The following is a 20589-nucleotide window of genomic DNA, read 5'->3' on the forward strand; positions in this document are numbered from 1 at the left end:
CTCCTACTTCCTACACATCAGAGAAAGCCTGCAGGTAGGCTCTCTAAAGGGTGAGCTTTCCCTGCTCTGGAGCAAGGTGCGCCAGGATTTTGCTCTGCTGAGGAAAGTGTTGTTGGTGAAGGAAACTCCTGGGGTTTCCGGTGGTTCTCCCTGTCCAGGGGTGTCTGGGCCTCAACACCCTTTGCTGCTCCAAACTCCCTGGACAGAACCATGGAGTTTGAGAACCCATACACGTGTTTCTTTTTTTTCCGTGAGGGCCAAACCAGGCTGCAATTACTGGTTCCTCCCCTGCCAGCATGGGCTGTGCAGCCATCAGCCTGCTGGAGGAGGCCAGAAGCTTCCTGGCCAGGTTTGCTTAACATTTCGGGCCTCAGACACTAGCTCTGGGACCCAGGGATGTATGGACAGGGTTGGGGACTTGGGCAGCTGCCCCAAGTACCTGGTTGTGCTTTGGTTTGTCACCATGGGATGAAAACACACAGAAGAAAATCCAAGTCCCACCTAGTAGAGCCACCAGATTTGTCGCGGCCCCAGATTGCTCATTTCCAGAATGGGAAACTTCCAGAAAGGCTACAAGATCAAAATGCCACCTTTCTGGGCACCTTTTCCTTACACCTGTCATTCCTTGACCACAGAGTCCTTGCCTTGAGCTGAAGTGTGCCTTGAGCCCTGAGATGTGAAATAAACAAGACCATTCTCAGTAAGAAGCCTCCCAGGTCCCTGAGCTCCTGGGAAGCTATTCTGTGCTCTGGGGGACTGAAGGACAGTCTAGAAGCCATGCCCTGAGTCCCAAGCAGAGTCCAAGACCACGTGAGCACAATGCTGTTCCAAAAGAACAAACCTAAGATCCTCACCATGGCTTAGGGTTCAGGGTGCAGAGAAGAAAGGCCCTACAGCCCTGCAGACCCCCAAAAGCAGATCGCAGCGTGAGGGGAGGGGAAGAGAAGCAGGTGTACTCATGACTCTCTGCAGAACATCTGTAGACATTGTTTGCAGCCACACCTGGCAAAAACCACACCCTGGCCTTGCCTCTTCAGCATGGCTGCAGTTTTGCACATCAAATGTAAGCCCCGACCGGGAACAGCAGGGCCTTCCAGACAACTAGTGAGGTTAGGGCAGAAGGGGCTGAGGTAGTGAACTGTCTGCAGTGTGGCCCTCCTCTGTCCTATCTGCCAGTGCCACTCAGATGGGTCAGTGCCCCTTAAGGTCACAGGAGCCTCTCTACTTCTGACATCTTTGTCTAAAGCCAAGCTCATCCATTCCCCAGCATCAGACCTGTTCTATTTTCTTCCTTCCTGTGTCCTGCTCTGCACTGTGGGTCACATAGAACATCCTCACTCCTTGTCCTGGTCACTGTCTAAGTGCTGAAAGACAATGGTGTCACATTCTCCCAGGTGACGTCACCTACCAGGGCTCGTTCACCAAGCACCTTGCCACTAAGGCTGACTCAACCCGGAGATGTCTCAAGTGATGTCACCTCCCCAGCCTCCAGAAAGTTTCTGTGGTCACGGCACACGGTAGGTCCCGCAGCCAGGATGGATAGAAGGATCCATGGCGTGTCCACACCCAGCTTCAACAGGTTTCAAGACGCAGAGGCCACCCATCTGTTATAACAACCCAACCCTATGAAAAGCAAGTTTCAGGGCTCATCTGTCTGCTGGAGCCAGTGGACTGGCTGCCCCTGGGCTAGGAACAGCTTCAGTCTTACCTCAGAATCCCACAGCATGGGGGCGGCAATGGTGTTCACTGGCTGAATTAGAACCAGGCAGGTGAGGCCTTCCCATTTATCCCACAAGAACCTTTTTCATGGTGCATTCCAGTCATGGGCAGAAATTGGTAGCCATTTCCCAAGAGACTGGGAAGTAGGCAGCATGGCTCTAATGCTCTCCAACCCCAAGGTATTTGTTTGCTTCCAGTTTGTTATGAAGAGGGCAGTATTGTGTGGTTTTGGTCAGTGCTAGTATGAGCAGAACCTCAGAACTGAAGATCTCCATGTTTCCTCTGAAAAGCCTCTCTCCTGAGATGTTAGAGGATAATTAGGGCTAACCAGTGGGGCCTGGACCTGACTGTCACCCAGCATGCCATGGGAACAGGGATGCTTTTGTGACCCTTCTGCCATTCCATACCATCTCCCAGATCAAGAAGCCAGGCAAGCTCCTTGGGGGTGACTTGGGACTGAACATGAATGAAATGCAAGAGTCTCCAGTTAAGCCCCAGTCACCGTAAAGGCAGGCAGGCTGGCTCGGAGGAGGTGACCCAGTGGTCCCGGCCTCAGTACCTGTGGTGCATGTGGCACTGCAGGGCTCCTGGGATGAAAGTTTCCACCGATACATGTCGGCTGGACTCACACCTTGCTTGCGTGCCTTGGGTCTGGTCCTGAAACACGGCCAAACAGAGTGTGGTAAGAAAGCTGGGTGCTTAAAGGTTTCACTTTCCCCTTCAAGACACACTCCTTAAAGACACATTTTCCTGGGCTGCAGTGAGTACCCTCCATGAGAACCAGGGCTCCACCCTCTGGAACAGAAAAGGAGACATATATGTTGGCACTGAGCAGTCATGGGCATTTTCCATTTCAGGAACTGGAAAGTCTGCATGGAGGCCCCTGTTCTTTCAGAGGAACATTGAGCAGCGAAGGACTCACCAGCGTTGTAACTGCTCCTTCAGCCATCGCAGGCTTCTCACCCCATCTTCTCACACAGGCCAGCAGATTCCTTCTTCCCACCCCAGAAGGAATCTCAGAAAGCCCTTAGGGGCTGAGATCTTCCAGAATTTTCCCCAGCCACCTCCCTCAGTTGGAGTTCTGATGAATGGGGACATCAGCCGCTCAGCTTCCAATTTTCAAACTCACAAAGCCCCAGCTGCAGGAGGGAGAGTGGCCTAGTCCCACACTGCAGCTCAGGTCAGTGATGGCTGCACAAGCCAGCTGACGGGAAGAGGCACGCTAGGGGCCGGCCAGCTAACAGCTCTGATTCTTGGCCAGAGCTCTGGTGGCCACGGCCAAGTATTGTTAGGACTGTTAGCTTCTTTGAACCAGCCTCAACACCCTCTGTGCAGACTATTTGGGATTCTGCAGAGGGAGGAAGTTGCCACTGCACTGTTACCTCCACCTAGGGTGCCTGCTTCAAGACCTAGGCACTCAAATAAGAACACAGTCCCTGAGTCTCGTAAAACCTGGAGCCAAGAAGAGCAGTTGAGGAAGCTGCCCCATCACCCTCACCGCAGCTCCCTTGGACTGCATAGCCCAACCTTACTTTCCCCAGAACTAAAAGGGTCTAGCTACCTTTCATAGGCTGCAAAAGGACCAGTCTCTTTCCTAGGGACCAGAGTCACTGGAGGACTGTGGGTGTTATAGGCCATTACATTCTAAAGCCATTCTGGGTGAATCTGTGGTAGAGACATCTGTCAGGACTGTTAGTCAAGTGGGTGAGAATTGCGCCTGTGTTTGGCTCAGATTGGCTCTGGTTTCCCAGGAGAGTGCTCTGGGGATGAACACTACCCTGCTGCCTGATAGCTCGTCATGCTCTGAGAACCCAGGAAATGATCTACCAACAGGAGCCTCAGTCATGAGTTTACTGATGTGATTCCACGACTTCTCAGGGGACGGTGAGGGCAGGAAGGAGGGAGGTTGGGTCCGAGGCCACCTCTCCTGGGGCTCAAACTGGTCCTTGAGGCAGGCTCTGTGCAGGGAGAGCTCTGCCCTCCTCTTTTCTTATAAACAAAGCTTTAACAAGGAGAGGGAGGGCATTTCAACGCAAAGGATCCTGGCCCTGAGTTCCCAGCTTACAGCACCACTGAGGGCTCTCCTTAGGGGGAGAGAAATGGGGAGAAGAATCAGTCCTTAAGGCTTGACCCAGGCAACATCGGAGCTGCCTGTGCCCCTGACCCTGCCTTGAGCAGCCTTAAATTCCTCCCAAGAACAGAAAGAGACAAGATGCAATTGGTGTGGAAGCCCCCATCTTTATATAATTACACACTTCTCAGCCACAGCCTGCATGACTCATTCCTGACTCAAGAGCTAGCCGCCAGGTTCAAAATAACCCTTTGGATTTTAAGCCCTCAAGGTATTTCTGGAGGGGCTGTCTACACCCACTCTCCAGCACGTGCGGGGTGCTGGGTGCTGCTTAGATCACAGTGCGGCCCCTATCAGGTTTTCTTGCAGAAGGTGCACCGAGAGTGCCCTGGAAACCATCACCACCCCAATATGGAGGGGCCCTTCCCTCGGCTGTGATGGCTTCAGAGAGACCGGTGGCCACTGCTTTTGGGTTCTTGCCCAGTGCCTGGCGGGACACAGGCTCCTGAAATCCCCAGAGAGCAGAAGCTCTGAAATGATTGTGTTTGTTTATAAATGAACCAGAAATTCTCTTCCTACCGCCCTCCAGGCTTCAGAGAGGGATGTGTGCCTTTGCAATCCAGACGCCTGTTCCCAAAGTGTCTGGTGACAGCCCCTCCCGGGATTGTTTGAAGCCTCTCTAGAAGATGAAAATAGCCCTTCCTTTCTGGGCTGTCCCTTTGATTTCACCCGCTCCCGGGGCAGACTCGACTTCCTGTGTTTGGACAACACGCCAAGATGTGGCTATTTCGGCTTCGTAGTTTCCCCCGTAGCCTCCCTCAGCCGTTATCTCCCCAGACCATCGTTGGTCCCCACCAGCAGCATCCTTTGATGGCGGCCGGTTGGGCATCTCGCTGAGCTGCACTTTTCTGAGTGCTGACAACCTGTTTTAATGACTTGACTCTGGGAACCCAGTATCTCCCACAGGGCTAAGGACAGAAAGACACTTTGAAATGTGGCCCAGGAATTCTGGACCATGCAGATGCTAGTCCCCTCTCAGCTCCTTCCCTGGAACCTAACACTAAGGGTAGTTGTGAGCACTCCCTGCTCTGTGCGTAAAAAATGCTGAGCCTGTCCCAGCATCAGGAGTCTGTTAGCAACATACTTCCAGCATGGTGCTGACCATGAGGACATTTAGATCTGAAGACATTTAGACCATCAACCTTTTAGAAAGATATGTTACAGTCCAGGCCCATTACCTCATATCAGATTCACTTACCCATGCTCTCCCACTTACCCATGCTCTCCCACTTACCCATGCTCTCCCACTTACCCATGCCCTCCCACTTACCCATGCCCTCCCACTTACCCATGCCCTCCCACTTACCCATGCCCTCCCACTTACCCATGCCCTCCCACTTACCCATGCCCTCCCACTTACCCATGCCCTCCCACTTACCCATGCCCTCCCACTTACCCATGCCCTCCCACTTACCCATGCCCTCCCACTTACCCATGCCCTCCCACTTACCCATGCCCTCCCACTTACCCATGCCCTCCCACTTACCCATGCCCTCCCACTTACCCATGCCCTCCCACTTACCCATGCCCTCCCACTTACCCATGCCCTCCCACCCCACCCACTTACCCATGCCCTCCCACTTACCCATGCCCTCCCACTTACCCATGCCCTCCCACTTACCCATGCCCTCCCACTTACCCATGCTCTCCTACTTACCCATGCTCTCCCACTTACCCATGCTCTCCCACTTACCTATGCCCTCCCACTTACCTCCAGGTCCCTAGACCTTCTAGCCAGATCTCCCTACAATGATTCTGACTCCACAGGACAGTAAGACGTGCCTCTTACCTCGCCTTGTGAGTCCTGTTCCCAGCCAAGCTGGGGAGGCTGGCGCTGGTGTTGGGGAATGGGGCCTCGGAGGAGGTATTGATCCTGTCACTGCTCAGTTCCAGGTAAGACCCATTGATCAAGTAGGCAGCAGGCCCCTCATTCTCTTCATAATCCACATAGAGGCTCTCAGCTGGAGAGCTTCTGGGGGCACCCTGGGCAAAGATGCTGTTCATGGTCTCGTTGAGTGTGAACTCTTCCGAGTCAGAGCCTGTGCCCAAGAGCTGATCGGAGATGGTGTTGGCTGAGAGAAGCTCATGGGAGGTGAAATGGGCACTGATCTCCCGGTCATCCTTGTCCCCCGAGAGAGCTCTCCCAGTGGCATTGTGGTCTGCAGAGAGACAGGTGTTTCAACAGCCATGCAGCTATTGTGTTGGTCGGAGTGCTATCCTCCTACACATTCCTGTGTGTGACAGGTGAGTTGCATGTATGGGATGAATCCATGGGACAGGGAAAGAGCAGAAGCCCCCAGGTTCTTCTCCATCAGACACAGTTGGCCAATATCATCGAATGATAGGAAACCCAAAGCCCAGGCTCAGCCGGAAGCTCTGCATCAGATCTAGTTTGGAAAGGGGATCTTTATAGGCTCATGAAATAATACAACCTGGATTTAGGGTGAGCCTTAAATGACTCGTGCTTAGCTAGGAAGAGAGAACACAGACACATAAACCTCCAGAAGTCTAGCACACAAGAGAAAAGGGTGGGTGAGCCAAACCCAGGGCCCCCAGCGACATCCATTAGGCCCAGTGCTATCCAAGTGCACCATGGGGCAGACCAGCTGCCCTCGGCTTCCAGTACCACAGGACAGAAGAGCTGGTAGAACACCTCCTCTCTAAGCCCTTCTCTTCCATCAGATTCGGACGACCATATATGGCTCACCCTCTGCAAAGGCGGGGTCTACATCCTAAGAGTCAGAGGGTGAAGGATCCAAATATTTTGAAAAAGAATTTCATACTGGTTGGGTTTGGTGGCATATGGCTTTAATCCCGGCACTGGGGAGGCAGAGGCAGGGATCTCTGTGGTTTGAGACGAGCCTGGTTTACACAGAAAGTTCTAGTCTCACAGGAGGGGGAGAAGGAAGGGGAAGAGGAGGAGAAGGAAGAGAAGAAGGAGAAGGAGGAGGAAGAATTACATCTATATTAAACCGATTTTGACGTTAATATCGATGTCAACTTGACAGGATCTGGAGACGCCAAGGAGATGAGCTTTCTGCACTTGTCTGTGAGGAATTATCTAGATTGGGTTGATGAGGTGGGAAGACCCACCAGACCTGTGGGCAGCACCATCCCGTGTAAAAGGAGACAGAGCACCAGCTTCCTTTCTCTCTGCTTCCTGACTGCGAGTGCAATGTGACCAACTGTCTCAAGCTCCTGCCGCCGTGACAGAAAGGATCTCCTGGGACTGGGAGTCAAAATGAAACCTCCCTCCCTCCCGGGGTTGCTTAGTTGGCATTTTGTCAAAGCAACAAGACAAGTAACAAATCCACCTATGTACAGGTCCCATCCTGTGTCACCTTGCCGTGACTTAAGGTCATTGCTGCCCACAGCACACACACTGCATCTAGTGCTGGGGTCAGCTGCGATGATCAATGAAGGTTCTATGCAAGTACACCACTGTATACACGGATTTGGGGAGCTGAGAATTTTGGTATCCAAGAGGACCCTACAATCAATCTGCAGATATTGAACTGTGACTTTATATCTCCGACTTCACACTCTGCCTGCCCAGAGAGATGTGTGAGCAACTGGGGATTCTCCTTAGCCTCTTCTGCAGACTTCAAAGAAGACCAACACCTGTCCCTTGAGGCCTGTGCACCTGGGGAGCCCAGGCCTTTCCCATACCCACTCTTCCTCTTTCTCACCTTGGAAGCCCTTGCCCCTGGGAGGTCCCTCACAGACCCCACCGCTGGCTTGCTTGCACACCTCGTTGGTCTCCTGGCCTCTGCTTGGGCCCAGCTCCACCTCAGGGGCTGTAGGCGGAAACAGCTGGCTGTTCAGGCCCAGCCTCTCTGAGGAGGGCTGGCCGTAGAGTGAGCCATTGTGCTGCAGGAAGCCCAGCAGCCTGGCACTGTCCAGCTCCTGGCGCTCGGTGCTCTCGGTGCTCTCAGAGGCTGCCTCGGAGAAGCTGTAATAGACCGGCGGCAGGTGGTGCATGTGTGGCGACTGCAGCAGCGTGTACTCAAAGGTGATAGAGGGGCTTTTGCCGTTCTGGTTCCACACCTGGGAAAGGAGAAGAAGTAAGACCCGGCTCCCTTCCTCGATCCTACTTAACACCGAAAGACCCTTGAGACCAAGCAGCCCTGGTTACGTTTGAGTCTTTCCCAGGGAGTCACATCTGACCCAAAAATGTGGCCTCATGCAAATGTCCTGGGACAGCTGTGCCCACAGACCATGATGAGGCACACCAAAAGGGGCAGAGGGGCAGATCACTTTGAGGGCAGGAAATGGGGGTCACACTGTATGTCACTGCCATTGTGGGCCAGAAATCCTAATAGCACTTATATCATTGTATCTACCCAAGCCTTCTAGGGCCACTAATGAGCTACCAAAATCTAGACCATGCCCCTGTCCAGGACAGCATTGAAGGGTCATCTGGTGGAGCTACTGGGAGATAGTCAAGGCCTCTACAGAGACCACAAGTGACCTCTCCCCTAGACAGACTTCAGTGCCTTTATTCAAAATCACTCCCCTAAGATCTGGAAGCTGACAGTAGGGGATTTGACAGCAGGAGTAACTTCTCATGGGGCCACTGAGCTGCCTGGCCAGAGCACTGAGCACACCAGGGCCCTGGAAGGGTGGCAATGGATGAACCACAGGAAACTAAGCAGAGCCAAGACAAGCCATAGCAGGACACCAGGTAGAGAAAGAGTACCAATGAGTTCCACTCAAATGACATCTCAAGGGTGTCTAGGGACAGGATCAGGGACTATGGAAGGGACAACCCGGGAGCAAGGTGACAAAGAAAGCCACCACCATTTCAGGCTAAGCAGATGGCTGCAGGTGTGGTCAAGGAACTCTGATGCTTAAAGCGTCAGGGCAGAAAAGGCAGGAGAGAGCAAGAATGAGCCTGGTCAGCTTCTCACCCTGCTGCGTCTGTTCCACCAGACAGAGTTAGGCTGCGGCAGTGGGACACACTCCTTAGAGAGATTAGGGTCAAGATAACTGGAAACAGTGAAATCTCAACAGCTAAAGCAGCCTGAGGAGAAACGGGCATAGAAAGCTTCTCTTTCTAAACTTGGCCTTTCTCTGGGTCTTGCCTGGTCTCCTCTCCTGACCAATGGATCTGGTAAGGTTATGTCCTCCAGCCACCAGGGAAGTCCTAGAGAGGAGACAGTTCTTCCTGGGCCTTCAGGAGAATCACGGCCCAGCAGGAGCACCCTTACACTCTGAACAACATGCTGGCCTGCTAACGGGGAGGGGAGAGTGAGTGAGGTCCACACAGTGCAGATGCAAGAGGGGTGATTTAAGAGCAGGCAATTCACTGGTGGCCATTTCTACCAGGAAGCCCCATTCTGTTCAGTGGTGGGTGGCTGGACAACACCGATATCGTTGTGATATCACCAATATCACGATGTGGGACACCTTCCCATGACGGGGCTGGTGGCAAGGGGTGATGGCAAGTTCTGGACTCCCCAGCAGCTGTGGATGGGAGCAGGTCCTCTATTAATAAAAGTGAACAGCAGAAAACAGTGCCAGAGGGACTGGGTAGGCGGCTCAGTAGTGGTGAGTGCCCTCGCTCTGTAAGCATGAGACCATGAGCTTAAAACCCCAACACTCATGTAAAACCTGGGTAATTCTACAACACGACTTCCGGGATACAGAGCTAAGCAGATCCCTGGAACTCGCTAGCCAACCACCCTAACTGAAGTAATGAGTGTCAGGCTCAGTGAGGGACCCTGTCTCGGGAGAGTAAGGCTAGTGAGGACAGTCCCTGAAGTCTCCTTGTGGCCTCCCAATGCATTCATGCCTCTCTCTTTCTCTCTCTCTCTCTCTCTCTCTCTCTCTCTCTCTCTCTCTCTCTCTCTCTCAATGGCAGTAAGAGGGACAAGACACAGAGACACAGTTAACAGAAAAGAAAACACCCCACACACACTTTGGGAGTGGACACTTGGACTAAAAACGGTCCTTCTTGATTGAGATAGACCAAGCTGGAGGAGAAGGAGGCAGAGACAGCTGTCCAGGCAAGGTTATGACCCCTTCTCCATTTCTTGAACCAGTTTCTAGACACAGAGTTCACTGAAGGACAGAGGAACCCACAGTTCCCTTCTAAAGGACCAACAGTTGTCTACTTACTCACCTCTTACCTGGAGAGGAGGCCGGGCATTCTGGAGCCAGGTCTGAGTTGTCATTGGTGACTGTGGACCCTAACTGCCATTGCTGTCCTCATCACAAGCATTCGGATGAGTAACGACCAGAGGAATGACCTAAGTCTGGCCAGAAATGTGTCCACTGGGTCCCTCATTCCCAAATACGTAAGTGATAGTCACAGCCCTCTATTGACAGTGCTAATAAGCAAACACCCCTGATATACCCAAGAGAGCAAACCTGAGATACCATTGCCTCCTGGGGTATCACAAATGGAAGCATCATGACCTCAAGGACAAAAGAGCAGAAAACATACCCCACATTCAATCACACAGCTCCTGTTGCCCTGACAGTGATAAAATGACCCCAGTGATCTGTCATCACAGTACACCTGGATGCAGGAAGCCCAACCAAGCAGTGACCCTTACTGAGGTTTGTACAGGTGTGGTGACTTTTCTAGAGCACGTTAACATGGCCTTGGGTTGACAGTTTCCATCTACCTGGGTGAATCATGGCCTCTGTACACAGCTGTGATTCAGTCACCCTGCAATTCAAAATAACAGGACCATTCTATAGGGCAGGACACTGTCCTGGTTCTGCATCTTGCAGCCTCTACCATGAGCAGGAATTCTTGAGGTAGCTCACTCCACGTCTAAGAGCATCAGTCTAGTCCACACAGCAAGCAACTTAAAATGTTGCCTATGCTTAATGGGACACAGTAGAGAAGGCTCTACATAGACCCAGTTGGGCTGCACAGCCTGTCACTGGGCTGCAGGAAAAACAGAGAGGCTTGTGGGGGTATGGTATGGAATGTGTCATGGAGTTTCTGCATGCCCCAGAGATGTCTCCAGCACAAGAGGGAAGCAGACAAGTGGTCCCTGCCCAGGCAGACCTGCGACTTACAGGTAAACGACTGTATAAACCTCCCCAGGTTCTGTACCTACAGTGTGAGACCATAGAGCACGCTGTGGGGGACTCCGGCTGTCCGGACGACAGGTGGCAGGTCTTAGAGAATGGCAGAACTGCTCACCTGTACCTCCATGGATCTGCAGTGAGGAACTACGGTAACCACACAACAGGTCCAAACTCTGCCCTGCCTGCTGTTCAGAGCCCTGAGAATCCAGGGAAGGAAGGGACCAAAAGCAACCCAAACACAGTAGTATCAGTGGAGGCAGTATGGCCTTGAGGGACAGAAAGACTCAACTGAGCATAAGGCCAACCACCCGTCCTTAGCTTTCCATGAGGTTCCCAACATCACAGGATCACAGAATGGGCTAGCAAGGAACTGCACGAATGAATGAAGGAAGGAAGGAAGGAATGAGAGAGAGAGAGAAAGGGAGTAAGCAAATGAATGGTGGATGAATTAATGAATCAAGGGGAGACAAAGTAAACTAAGATCTGAGTGAGTCAACGAATGAGAAAGTGAATAGTGATTAGGTGAATGAATGAACAACGCCTTACCCCCACTGCAGACTGAAGCAATATGGCTGCATGTTCAGGGACCCCAAGCCCCCAGCGGTAGCTGGATTCTGGGAAGCCACTACCCATGATCCCTACCATCCCCGAAAGCCTGTGGCACACGCACCATGACATTCAAGCCCTGGTTGGTGGGCCCCTGTGCCACTATATACTCGATGCCCGTTTCATAGACATCCATGGGCCGACGGTACTTGACCACTGTACCAGCAATGTTGAAGTTCTTCGGGCTGTCCACTTTGTAGTTGCCGTTGAAGAAGTAGAAACCAGCTTCGTCTGCAAGAGCTGCAAGAGTAAAAAAATCACCAGGTCACATGGGCTAGACGGACTGAGCAGAGAGGAGAGAGACACAGGGAGGAGTCAGCATACAGGCTCCAAGAATGGTGGCCAGCCTTGCCCTCTCTCTCCAAAATGACCCGAAGACAGGAAATTCAATGTCACAGGGAATCAGACAGACACTGTGCCTGGGGCCAGCATGTGGCCCTGACCAGTGAAGGCCTAAGAGACACAAACACACTTTCCTATCAGTTTAAAACAACCACAGGCCAGTCTGGGTGGTTGGAAGAGCCAACGGGGCAGGCTGGCCCTGCCCTTCTGTCTGTCTCAGATGAGCCAAAGGGATTGCAAGGTAATGAGCTAGAGCCATGGCCAAGTGGCCAGTCTGGACCAGGAGAGTCTGGCGCCACAAACAACAGGTACCAGCCAGACACTAGGCTAGAAAGTACAACCTGACTCCAGGTTCCAACTGAGGAAGGGACCTCAGTGCCTCATCCAGGGCCCACATAGAGTGACACTTTAGCAGGACCTGGCAAGTGTAAAGTGCCCTCCAGAAGTCTTTTCCTGGGACCACCCCCAAGATGACAAGCCCTGCCTTCTTATTAGAAACAATGGTATCCAGTGGTCTGCCTTTTACCCTGCTGGGCTTAACACCTCCTGAGTGCACACACGCCATCACCATTCCCATAATGCAGGGGACTAGACACTTTCAGGACATGGCTGGAGGCAACTGAACGCTAGGTGAGAAAGAAATAAGCCCAGTCCACCCCAACAGCCCATTTCCCAGAAGCCCTGAGGTCAAACACTGGCCTGGAAGCTGGCCTTTCCTGAAGCTATGGGGGCTAAGTAAAGGTTCTCTGAGCCTGAGGGCTTGGGAAGAAAGGGAGGAGGCAGTCTCGGTGCTGGGGGACATTCTGTCTTCTAGAGGGTGTCCTTAAAGCTGGTTCCAGGAACTGGCCCGCCAGAGACACGAGCGCCGTTTCCACAGGCCCTGATGCAATCCCAGCAGAGGAGCCGGGGCAATTAATTTATTATCAGACAGACGCAACAAGCAGGACGTGTCTGAAAAATGCCTTTAACGCAATAGCGTCAGAACATAGCGTCAGGTCCAAGTCCGGCTGGGGCCTGGCTGCCCCGACTCCGCTTCCAGATCTGTGCCCAGGGTTCAGCTCAAGGCCCACATCCAAAACATGTTTCCTGACAGCGAGGACCTTCCTTCCCGCGGCTTTCCCAGCCCTTGGTATTTCCAATGTCTGCTTCAAGAATGAGAACTTTGCAGCCAGCTCAGAAAACACAACGTCTCCTGGCCTCCCTGCAGCCCTAGTGAGCTAGCAGACAGCAGAGCCACTGGCCTGGCTGGAGGCCTGGCTCTCCATGCTCAGCCCGCAGATGTCCCCAGCAGTGTGGGCCTGCAGCCAGCCATGTGCAAACTTGCTGGGGTTGGGCCTTCAAATGCATTGGGAGCCTGGCAGGGGGAGGAGAGCCTGACGCTGGACTCCGTCTTCAGCATACACACACCCCTTTCCTATATCCCTAGAGCAGAGCTCTGTCGTGAGGTATGGGGAGGGGAGGCAAGTGGGCAGTTGGGACTCTGTGTTAAGACTGACACTGAGTTAATTTTGGAGAACTGCTCTGGAAGATGGAACCAATGGCAGAATGGCTCCTGGGTACTGGTACCTGCCCAGGTGGAGCTTCAGTCACAGGTCATGGCAACTCGACAGCTTCACACACCACCCATCCAGACTGTCATCAAGATGGGGCCTCGCCACTGTGCAGTATCTACAGCATGTCCAACGTAGCCTCTTCCAGTCTAGAGTGTCACCTCCCTCGGGAAACTGGGCATGGTCAGCATGACACTACAGACAGACCTGTGACCAAACCCTTCCTCAGCAGCTCATGACCTTAGAGGGGCTGCCCACCTCTCAGTGTTGTGACTCACTCCTCAGAGAGGCCCTACCTCTGGCTCCCTGGACTTCGTCTGGACCAGGTTCTGTAGTGATCGGGAACTCACTGCCTGATATCGCACCCTGGCTCTTGTGCAAACCCTCTAAGGACAATTCCATACAAAGGATGACATCAGGAGCCCCCTTCCCAACAGCTGGCTGCATCATTGACTTCCACAGCTGTGCCTTGCCACCTGGATTGTCCCATTCCCCAAAAGAGAGACGGAGGGTCAGGTGCCCTTCTCCGTCCACACACATGCCTCTCGGTTTCACCTACATACCCAGCACATCTGCCGACTTCTTCCTCTCCACAATCTGAATATCTCGGGCACCAGCTGGAATGTGGGTCACCAAGGAGTAACCTGTGGGCATAGGGACATACATAAGCAAAGCCAAGAGTGGCGGTACAGGGAGGGAGCTGCTATCTCTCCCCTACGAAGCCACTTCTGGGCGTCAGTACCATCTTTGAGCACTGGATAGGGCACCTGCCTAGGGATTGTTTCTACCATATGTATGTGGTCTCACCTAGCCCTGATCAACCGCTCAAGTCATTTGAAAGACTCACCCTCTTCCAGGGCTCTTGCACAAGTGCACCCTTTTTCCCACAAGGTTATTGGCCTGCCCCAGCCTGCACCCCCAAAGGGACACAGTGAATAGGGACATCAAACATGCTGAAGTCCACGGACTTAGGTCATGCCCCGCCTTATCACTAAGAGGCCGTGGGCCTCAATTCTCTCATCGAGTCCAGAGACAACACCAACACCAGCACGATGTAGACACGTGGTTATTGTCAAATCCCGTCTTATCATAACATCTTGTTGATAGTCGAGGTTTCATGCATCCACACAGAGAGGCTCAAACAGAAGGCAACCACCCTACAAGGGCTACTGTCCACATGCCTGGGCTGTAAGAGGGGCACTGCCAGCCAGCTCAGACCCCGTTATCCAGGCAGGGAGCAGGAGTGAGGCAGGAAGGAAAGTGCCACGAGCTGCCAGTGGAAGGAGACGAGGCAGAAAACAGTTAATAAGAACAGAGCCGTCTCCAGGCAGAAGAGGGGGTCCCAGAAGGAGAGGCTTTGGTGGGGTTGGTGTTCCTTTCCTGAATCTCCCATAGAAGGCTACACAGTCCACACTCAAGCCACCCAGGGCCAAATGGCCCTGCCCTGGCCGTGACCTCCCCCTCACCTTATGGGTCCTTAAAGCCTCTGCCCTGACAGTGTCTCACATTGGGCTCCTTGGAAACCAGGGGCGAGGGGCTCTGATTGGTAGCACTGAGCCATTTATGTGGTGCACACTTCCCCACTGTAGCAGACTGAGGGCTATCTGGTGAGAACAGGAAACAGGTTCATGAAGGCCTGGCCTACCAGGAGACAAAATACTGGTTGAGGCCTAAATAATGACTTAGCTGAGACGGGGTCTCTCCACGTGACACCGGCTGACCTAGAAATTGCTGTGTAGAGCATGGTAGCCTTGAACTTGCAGTGATCCTCCTGCCTCTGCCTCTCAAGTGCTGGGATTACAGGAATGCACCACTATACCTGGCTCTAATTTTTAAATCAGCAAGTGGTTTACAAGGCTCCTGAGTAGTTGACATTTGACGCCAGTGAGCTTCAGGATATGGGTCTGGCCTTGAACTCCATTAGGAAGCTAGGACCTGCCAGGGCAGAGTGTGGCTCTGCAGCTAAAACCCAGGGTCCAGCTGCCCAGGTTAAGAACTAGGGCTTTAGAATTTCAGGTCACCTTAACCTTTTGCTCCCTCTGCAGGTTTGGGCAACAGAAGCAACAATTGCCTTGTAGCAATGTCCCCAGATGTGAGTGAGTTAATGCTGGCCAGACCTGGCTCTGTGCCTAGTTGGGAAACACTCAGCAGAATTAGGGGGATCAGTTTCACATCAGCCCCAGCCTCCTCCGGGGGAGCTCCATTAGGAGCCCTGTCTAATGGGCCTCGTATAGACTGTGACATCTGACATAAGCTCTCAAGGAGAGGTACTTCCTGACCTCTGATTCCTAACTCCATCTCTGCCCTGAGCCCAACAAAGGTGTGTGGGCAGGTGTTTGGGGGAAAGGAGGAAACAGCTCAGCCTTGCCACATCCCACGTTTAGCAGATCTTCAAGGCCATCAGACTAGAGAGACACTTAGCTTACCAATTCACATGTGTGCACGTGTGTGTGTGCACGCGCACGCGCGCGCACACACACACACACACACACGGCTGCTGTGCCTACCACACTCCCTCTGTTAATCTTTCTCCCTAGGCCACATGTCCATGTTTCACTCTCGGTGGCTCCTGTGGGACTCCTGGAGCCCACACTAATTCTGTGATCACCCTTCGTGTCGAGGCAACCAAGACTTGTTGGCCTCCTAGGCCCTGAGGTGGTCTCAGTAGGATACCCTTGCCTCCCTGAAAGAGCTTGAACAGACATTTCCCACACTGGGCTTCCGTTTCCCCAGTCGCTAAGTGGATTTCAAGTTGCCCTCTGTAATAACTTAGTTTGACTCCACACACACTTCTTGGGAGACAGCAGTGCACTTGGGTGAGCACTGACTATCACAAGCGATACATGGAGATCTGTCTCATGCACAGCTTCCAAACACGAGGCTCGAGCCAGAGCCAGACGCAAACACAATGTCAAACACAACACGGGAGAGGGGACTCTCAGGCTGGGTCCAGCATGTCCAGAGTCAGGTCTCACATATGCCAAGACTCATGCCCCAGCTTTCCCCTTCTGGGTAGTCAGCCCTCCCTGAAGGCTACCCCAGAGGTCCAATGTTAGCCCCATGTTAAGTGTCCTCTGGTGTGCCAGGAGAAGGGTGTCTTACACCTACGCCTGGGCCTGGGTGGAGAATGAAGGAACCCATGCCACGCACGAGTCCTGCAAACCTGATCCTGGAAACCTACCTGGCATGTGGAGAAGGGACACACCCACCCACCCAAGCTGCCACCCCTGCCCTTACCAAGATGATTGTCACCCTTTCGGTAGTTGCCCGTCACGTGGGTGCAGCTGCTCCCGTCCCCCTGGCAGACACCACACTTGTCCAGTGTGTGGGTGGAGAAGAGCACTCCATCACAGCCAATGGGCTGCAAGAAGCAATGAGAGAGGCTGCTGAGAGGGCGCTGTGGCAGGCACAGGGACGCCACTGCTCATGACAGGCAGGCAGGGCGGCCAGCACAGTGAGAACGGCCATACTTTTGGTACAATGCTTAACAACCTCACATTTTCCAGACACGCAAACCCCTCTCAGGTCGGTGAGCTTGCAGGAGGTGCCGTCTCGGGCCGGCACCATGAGCTGCCGTTGGCCGTCCACAGTGGTGCAGTGTAGGTCACATGGCTTGCTGGAGATGTGCATGTAGTCATCTGGGGGGGCGAGACAGAGGGTATCAGGGAATGGGGTGCCAGAGTCACCCCTCCCACTGAGATAGCATCCTTCCCATTACACAGATGGGGAAAGTGAGGCCTGAGAAGAGAGGACCTGACAAAGTACTGGTAGCAGAAATGAAGTGAGACACAGGTCATCTGGCCTGGTCCACGCTCTGAGTTCTAAATTCTGCCTCCTTGTGAGAGGGCATCACCCTTGTGGTCCACACAAGGGACCAGACACATCAGCACTTCCAGAGTGGGGAGAGAACATTTACCCTGTGCCTGAAAACTTTGTTTCTTCTTTCTGTGGGGAGAGGGAGGGAGGTAGAAAGGTGGGCTGGGAGCAACAGCGAGCCTGTTCCTGGTCCCACGGGACCTCGGCCAGTCGCCGTTTAGGATTGTCTGGGCTGATTCCTGTCCAAGCCCTGGGGACAGTGGGAGAGTCCTGACCTCAGAGGGCAGCCCTGCAGGAAGCTGAGCTCTGTAATCTGTCAGTGGTGATGTCATGGGTCATGGGGGAGGGAGGGGACAGACCTCCAGACCGTTTTCTAGAGAAGTGGGATCTGCTCTGAGCTCTGGAGATGACCACCGTAGGTTTTAACAGGTCCTGGCTCTAAGCCCGAGTTACCCACGTGCCCACCCATAGAGCTCATTCCTGAGGCTCGGGTACCCGGGTAAAGGGGCTTCCACTGGTATGCCCGGCCGTCATACACACGGGAGTTGAAGGAGACACACTGTTCTTCACGGAAGCTCCTCCCATCCGGTGGACACTCCTGAAAGAAGAAGGCAGGCGGGCTCCAGGAGAGGCCGAGCAGGAAGTGGCTATGACCAGATGACCCTTGGGGGGCCACAGTTCATTCCAAACTGGAGCGCCAAGTGGATTAGAGGCTGCCTTCTTCAGGAACTCATGAATGTCTACTGAATCCTATACCCTGACTAGCTGTGGCCATGAGCTTCCCTTCAGCTCTCACACCTGGCGTGTGTACTCACAAAGATGGACTTCTAGCAGCTCAGTCAGGCAAACCAATTAAGACTGGGAGGGCTGGCACCCCTACCACCACACCCCTGTGGCTCTCGGATAGGCAGCTAACTTTGTCTCGGATAGACAGACTGACTTTGGTCCCATAGAGAGTGTTCCTCCAAACCCATGCATTTAGTGCCTGAAGGACTTAGGGGAACCTGGATGCCAGCCAGCCTACTCTGGACTCTCGCTGAAAGGACAGTGCCAGCAACAGGATGTCATGGTCCGAGGGAAAGACTGGGGCCTCAGGACGGCGTGTAGCTAGCCTCACCTGCACTCTGCAGAGCTGGTACCGTTTGGATGTGCCCACACAGGTCCTGTTCCCTGCACCTGGAACAGACTTCCTCCTGGCGGGAAAATGTGGTACTGAGCTAGGGCTGGGTCGGCAGCTACGGACCCTGACACCTGTCTGCCATGTTCTAGCTCCCAGGAGCCTCTGTGTCTCCATAGGATGACATCTGCTTCCTCTCTATCTTCCCAGCACCCGCAACAGAATTGTACTGTGCAAGAACCCATGTGTGACACCCATGCTTGCTGAGGCTTGTGCTAACATGCAAACACATGTAGTGTCATGTGTGCCCAGAAACAGGAGCTGGCTTCATCATGCTCTCTGCACATGAAGCCGCAGATGAGGAAACTGGTGCTCAGAGAGGTTAAGTGCCCTGTCCAAGGTCACACAGCTTAGAAGTAGCAAAACAAACACTCAAACCCAGGTCCCTCTGAGAGCAAAGGCTCCCAGCCCCTTGCCCTGAGCACCTCCCTGTTTCTGTAGCGCATGCTTCAGAAGGACAAGGGGTCTTGCTCCCTGTTGGCAAAGCCCTAAAAACAGACCTTGCTTTCTGACACTCCCTCTCCAGCACCCCAGAATACCATGCTAAGGATTTGTCAGAAGCTCTATGCCCAGTGGATGCCCATGGAAAGAGAAGCCTGCATACACCAAATGGGAGCCCAGAAGAAGAGCCACCAGGCCGCTGGCCAGGCTGGCCCTCCCCACCCACCCTTGCAGGTTTCTGGTGAACTCACCTCTGTTGCAGGCAGTGGCGCTCCTGGGATGTCACCCCGCCCCCACAGCTGCGGGAACACGCAGTCCACTTGGTCCACTCTCCCCACCAGTAGGCAGTGGCATCAGCACCTCCCTCTAGGCTGTTGGATGTGGGGCTATTGTCCTGGGTGAAAAGCCCCCACCAATAGTGAGCAGAAGGCTCGACCACAGCACAGAAGAAACCTACTTCCTGAAGGTGCAGGGCATCTCTGGGCTGAGGGGAAAGAGGTTGAGGCAGCTTCCTAATGGGCTGGTGGCTGGGTCTCTCAGCCGGCTGAGGAGAACGCCATTGGTGAGCACATGTGCTCCCCATCTAAGGGTTGAGAATCTTGGGATTGAGCGAGTACCTAGAGCATATCTAACCTGTCTTACTTTCTCCCTCACAGTCCACACTTCATCTGCACTTGTAGGCTCACCCATACATACCTCCTGTCCATGCCTTACACTAGGCCCAGAGATACCAGACACATGTCACTCTCTAGCCAGCTGGTCAGGGACTCAGGGATGGCCAGAGTCCCAGGTCAGGGGCTGGTCTGACCGGCACTCTGAACAAGTGACAATGCTGAAGCCAAAGCGAACACCAAGAGTCCTGGGTTACACAAGCCCTTGCAAAGGCTACACAGCCCTCCAGAGTCAGCCCACCTGAGTATGAGCTCAACACCTACCTGAGAAGCCCGGGGTTGGTGGGGGGGACAGTGATGACTGGACAAGGCACACTACTCACCGAAGCCTCAGTAGATGCCGCACCCCCGGCCACAACTGCCATGGCCAGCAAAGACCAAGCCCAGCGTGAGCGTTGCCATTGGCTGTCCATCCTACGAAGCAAGACCCCGTGACAGCCAGCTCAGGCTCTGCTTTGGGGAAAAGCTCTCAGGGTTTTCCCAGTGCTCCGGGTGGGAAGGTTATCTGGGATCCTATGGTAGTGACTGCCATCTGAGAGGGACTGAGCCATCCATCTGGGCTCGGCAAGCAGCTTGGTAAGTGATTACAGATGTCTGCCCTGCTTAGGCACAGAGGGATAGTATGAGTGCCAAGTCTGAGCCACCCTTCATCTGAGGGCTTCTGCCAAGCTGTGCCCCTGGAGAATGGCTGTGGAGACAGCTGAGGAGCTTGGGAGCCCAGCCTGGTAGAGAAGTCATTATAAAGAGAGTGATAGCAATCGGGCTTAGCCCACTCTCCGGTCCGGATCACCTTGGGAGTCTTATCTACTTAACATTGGCTATGAACAGGATACCCTCCTTTTCCTCCCTGCCTTCAACCTGTCCCCGGTCCACAGGTAACGGCAGCCTTCCCTTCTCAGAGGAAGGCAGCCAGGTATCACAGGTGTGACACAGCTCGGGGATCTGGACCCTTCTCTCTTGAGGACAGGCAGGAATATGCAGGAGGAGCAGCAGGAGGTACAGCTTATGCCTGTGTGTAAATGGCTCAGAACCTCTGCTCCTGACTTCCTCCCAACAAGCCAACCCCTCAAACCCAAACCCCCACCAAGG

General features: G+C 53.6%; 1 protein-coding gene across 1 annotated transcript in view; it reads right to left on the bottom strand.

The window, feature by feature from the left end:
• The window catches only part of Adamtsl2 (ADAMTS like 2), a 27954-nt gene extending 8041 nt beyond the window's left edge, over nt 1-19913 (bottom strand). The window contains exons 1-11 of the mRNA XM_032902994.1: nt 19824-19913; nt 19081-19223; nt 18329-18404; nt 17707-17809; nt 16888-17033; nt 16633-16756; nt 13959-14039; nt 11568-11743; nt 7540-7897; nt 5640-6009; nt 2279-2376 (exon numbers count right to left, since the gene is read on the bottom strand). Coding sequence (XP_032758885.1) covers nt 2279-2376; nt 5640-6009; nt 7540-7897; nt 11568-11743; nt 13959-14039; nt 16633-16756; nt 16888-17033; nt 17707-17809; nt 18329-18404; nt 19081-19223; nt 19824-19913 — 1765 coding nt within the window. The remainder of the gene's footprint in view (nt 1-2278; nt 2377-5639; nt 6010-7539; nt 7898-11567; nt 11744-13958; nt 14040-16632; nt 16757-16887; nt 17034-17706; nt 17810-18328; nt 18405-19080; nt 19224-19823) is intronic.
• Between the last annotated feature and the right edge of the window lie 676 nt (nt 19914-20589).

The sequence above is a fragment of the Rattus rattus genome, chromosome 5 (assembly GCF_011064425.1).
Source record: "Rattus rattus isolate New Zealand chromosome 5, Rrattus_CSIRO_v1, whole genome shotgun sequence".
NCBI classification, from domain to species: Eukaryota; Metazoa; Chordata; class Mammalia; order Rodentia; family Muridae; genus Rattus; species Rattus rattus.